General features: G+C 49.6%; 2 protein-coding genes across 2 annotated transcripts in view; one reads left to right on the top strand and one right to left on the bottom strand.

Moving 5' to 3' along the window:
- The window catches only part of LOC113457658 (zinc finger protein 420-like), a 1205902-nt gene that overhangs the window by 781809 nt on the left and 420732 nt on the right, over positions 1-3361 (top strand). The gene's annotated exons all lie outside the window — the stretch shown is intronic.
- Positions 1894-2853, bottom strand: LOC101997283 (free fatty acid receptor 3-like). The gene has a single exon (XM_005361303.1). The coding sequence runs from the start codon at positions 2851-2853 to the stop codon at positions 1894-1896; it is 960 nt and encodes a 319-aa protein (XP_005361360.1).

Genomic DNA, 3361 nt, shown 5'->3' with positions numbered 1-3361 from the left:
TTTTTTTCCCCCAATTTTTTAAAAGATTGCCAGGAGCAGTGGCTCACGACTGTCATCCCAGGATTCAGGTGCCTGGTCTAGGTAAGGTGGAGAGTTTGAGGACAGCCTGGGTTACAAAGAGATTCTCTTTTAGAAAAAACAAAACTGAAGTAACAGCAGTGGTGGCCATCACCTTTAACCCTAGCAGTCGGGGGGCAAAGGCATGTGGGTCTCTGAGTTTCAGGACTATGAAATGAGACTTCGCCTCAGGAAAATCAATCAATCAACCAAACAACCAAACAACAACAACCACAAACAGTAGTGAGGCTGGATGGAATGTGTGGTGGTAGAAGAGGCAGAGGCAGGCAGAGTTCTGTGATTTGAGAGCCAGCCCAGTCGGCACATAAGTGCTAGGCCACTTAGGACTACATAGTGAGACCTTGTCTCAAAAACAAAAAAAGTGCTAGGGAGCTCAGTGGCTAAAAACACTGGCTGCTCTCGCAGGGGACCTGGGTTTGGTTCCCAGCATCCATACAGTGACTCACAGCCATCTGTAACTCCAGTTCCAGGGGATCCAATGCCTTCTGTTAGCTTAGAGGATCCCAGACACACGCATGCTACACAGACATACACACAGGCATGTTAACAACTCAAACACAAAAATAATAGATAATTTCAATGTCAAAACAGCTGTGAGCCAGTACTTGAGACCTGAACCCTGTGGCCTGGCTCCTCTCACAGATGTAAGCCTAAAGTTTTCTAAGGCTTTCACAAACAAGACTCAGTTTTGTTCATAGAAAACAGCTCTTCTTGTGCAAGCCCGTGACCTGGGTTTTTACATCATGCTGAGATCCCCCAGTTCAAGTCAAGAATTTCATTCAAGTTCTCAGCAACTTCTTGAATTTGGGGTTTTTTTTTGTTTGTTTGTTTGTTGGTTGGTTCTTTTTGAGATGGGGTTTCCTGTGTCAAGGCTGGTAACTGAGGACAACCCATAACTTCTGACCTTGCTGCCACCTCTTCTCAATTGCTGAGGTTACAGATGGACACAGCCATATCTGGATTATAGAGTGCCAGGGACAGGAAGCAGGGCTTGTGCCTGCCGGGTAAGCACTCTGCCACCTGAGCTACATCCCCAGCCCTAAATAAAAAATAAAGCAATAAAAATAAATAAATAAACTTAAAGATAAAATTGTCTTCAGTTTCATTCCTCCAAGCCTGATCCTCCGCAGGGACTTAGGAATTTTGCTCCATCCCGTTCCTTCATCTACCACCTACACTACCCAGAAAAATCAAGAAGATATGAGAACATCATTTTCTTTTACTAGGTATGGAATTTATTTGGATAATTTTTCTTTTTGCCTGCCATTGTTCATAAGTATCCCAGAAGATCTGAATTTTTGGAACAGTGGGCGTTCTGGAAAACCCTTTACCGAGGCAGGCTACTTCCTCACTCCTAGATTCCTGTCTCCCCCCACTCTGAAGAGTCAGGAGTCAGTGGCTGACACAGTTCCCCCACCCCAGGTCCCCAGCTCAATTCCAGAGCTGGGTAGCCTCCCCCACCTTCCCCATCATCCCCACCTCCACCCCGGGAGGCACTGAAGCCTGCTGTGTGCAGCAGAGGTTAGGCTCTTTCTTCTAGAGAAGTCTGTCCCATTACAACGTCCCAGAGTGGAATCCAGGGCGTATGAGGGGATGAGAAGGACAATGACATGGAGAGTGCAGAATGTGAGCACGTCCTGGGAGAGCTGAGTGACAGCTGTGTCTTCAGCTTGTCACGGGAGTCTCATCTGTCCTGAGTTAGGAATGAATGCCTGCAGACACACCTGCCTACTCCTTCCTGTCCCCTGAAGGTCTCCTGACAGCCAAGGCAATGGGCCAATGGTTCCACACCCCTCCTCTGGTCTTTCCTTTATTCTAGCTTGGACACTCCTTGGATGGTTCTTCTTTATTCTTTACCGTCAATTCCAAGCTGGCTTCCTGAGTCCAACGCACACAACCTCTGGTCAGCCTTCCCAGGAGCTGCTGAAATTCGGCTTGGAACATGGAGGATGAAAAGTAGGCGACAAGAGGGTCTATGCAAGAGTTGAGGGTGCTGAGGAGGATCACAGAATTCCGCCAGGATGGACTCTCACCCTGGACATAGCCCACCACATGGGACATATTGAAGGGGCCAAAGCAAACAAAGAAGATGAGCAGTGTGGCTGCTAGAAGCCCCATCACCCTCTTCTGCCTGCGCCAGCTGGCTCCTCGGCTAAGAATCCACACCAGGCGACTGTAGCAGTAACTTGTGATACACAGGGGCACCATGAAAAGGACCACAGCAATCTCTAGTCGCACAGGCAGCAGCACAGCCAGCTGGTCCTCCTGGAATTCCAGGTAACAGGTTTCACTGGTCTCCTGGCTGTAAGTGGCATTTCCCCAGTATTCAGTGACATAAATCACACTACAATGAGCTGACGCCAGGAACCAGCAGATGCCGCAGACCACAGCAGCCTGGGCCAGCCGTGGCCGGGTCTTGTACCACACTGGATAGGCCACGCTCAGAAGACGTTCGATGCTCACAACCATCAGGAAGAGGGCGGTGAGGTAGATGGTAGTGAAGAAAAGGAACCCGGAGAGAGGGCAGAAGATGAAGGGCAGGAGCCATCTCATGCCATAGGCTGCCTCCACCATGCGAAATGGCAGGAAGAGTAGCTGGAGTAGGTCCGAAAGGGTCAGGTTTAGCAAAAGTACGTCCACAGCCACCGGGTGGTGGCGCAGCTTGCCCACGAAGACCACCAGGGCCATCAAGTTGAGGGGCAGTCCCACGAGGAAAACGAACAGGTACACCGAAAAGAAAATCCAATGATTGCCAGGAGAGAGGCTTGCCGCCATGGTCAGGGTTGCTAGTGAGAGGTGAACAGGGAGATAATGGGGGGAGTCAGGAAGTCTTCTGCTCCCCCACCAGGAGACTTACCCACCAGGCTGTCCACCCCCACCACCCGGTCACCACTTACTCTCCCCTGCAGGGTCATCCTTCCTGCCTTCTTGCCTTTCCTGGCCCTAACCCGGTGTAGACATCACCAAAATGTCTCCCCCTGTTACTCCCAGGCCCATACTCACCAGTTTATTGGAAAACTGGTGTTCCTCTGCCCTGTACGGTGCTGGCTCCTCCAGCAATAGGCAGTGAGCTAATTGTCCAGTGATAAAGACTTCGTGGTGCCTATGACATCAGCTGGGCTGTGTCCATATGCAAAAAAAGAAGAGGAAGGATAAGAAGAGGAAGAGGAAGAGGAAGAGGAAGAGGAAGAAGAAGAAGAAGAAGAAGAAGAAGAAGAAGAAGAAGAAGAAGAAGAAGAAGAAGAAGAAGAAGAAGAAGAAGAAGAAGAAGAAGAAGAAGAAA

The sequence above is a fragment of the Microtus ochrogaster genome, linkage group LG4, assembly GCF_000317375.1.
Source record: "Microtus ochrogaster isolate Prairie Vole_2 linkage group LG4, MicOch1.0, whole genome shotgun sequence".
Taxonomy (NCBI): domain Eukaryota; kingdom Metazoa; phylum Chordata; class Mammalia; order Rodentia; family Cricetidae; genus Microtus; species Microtus ochrogaster.
The sequence above is the reverse complement of the archived record's forward strand: the minus strand, read 5'-3'. Positions and strand labels throughout refer to the sequence as shown.

Bases quoted from the DNA above. Each gene is read 5' to 3' on its own strand.
- LOC101997283 (XM_005361303.1), bottom strand. From the start codon at position 2,853: ATGGCGGCAAGCCTCTCTCCTGGCAATCATTGGATTTTCTTTTCGGTG.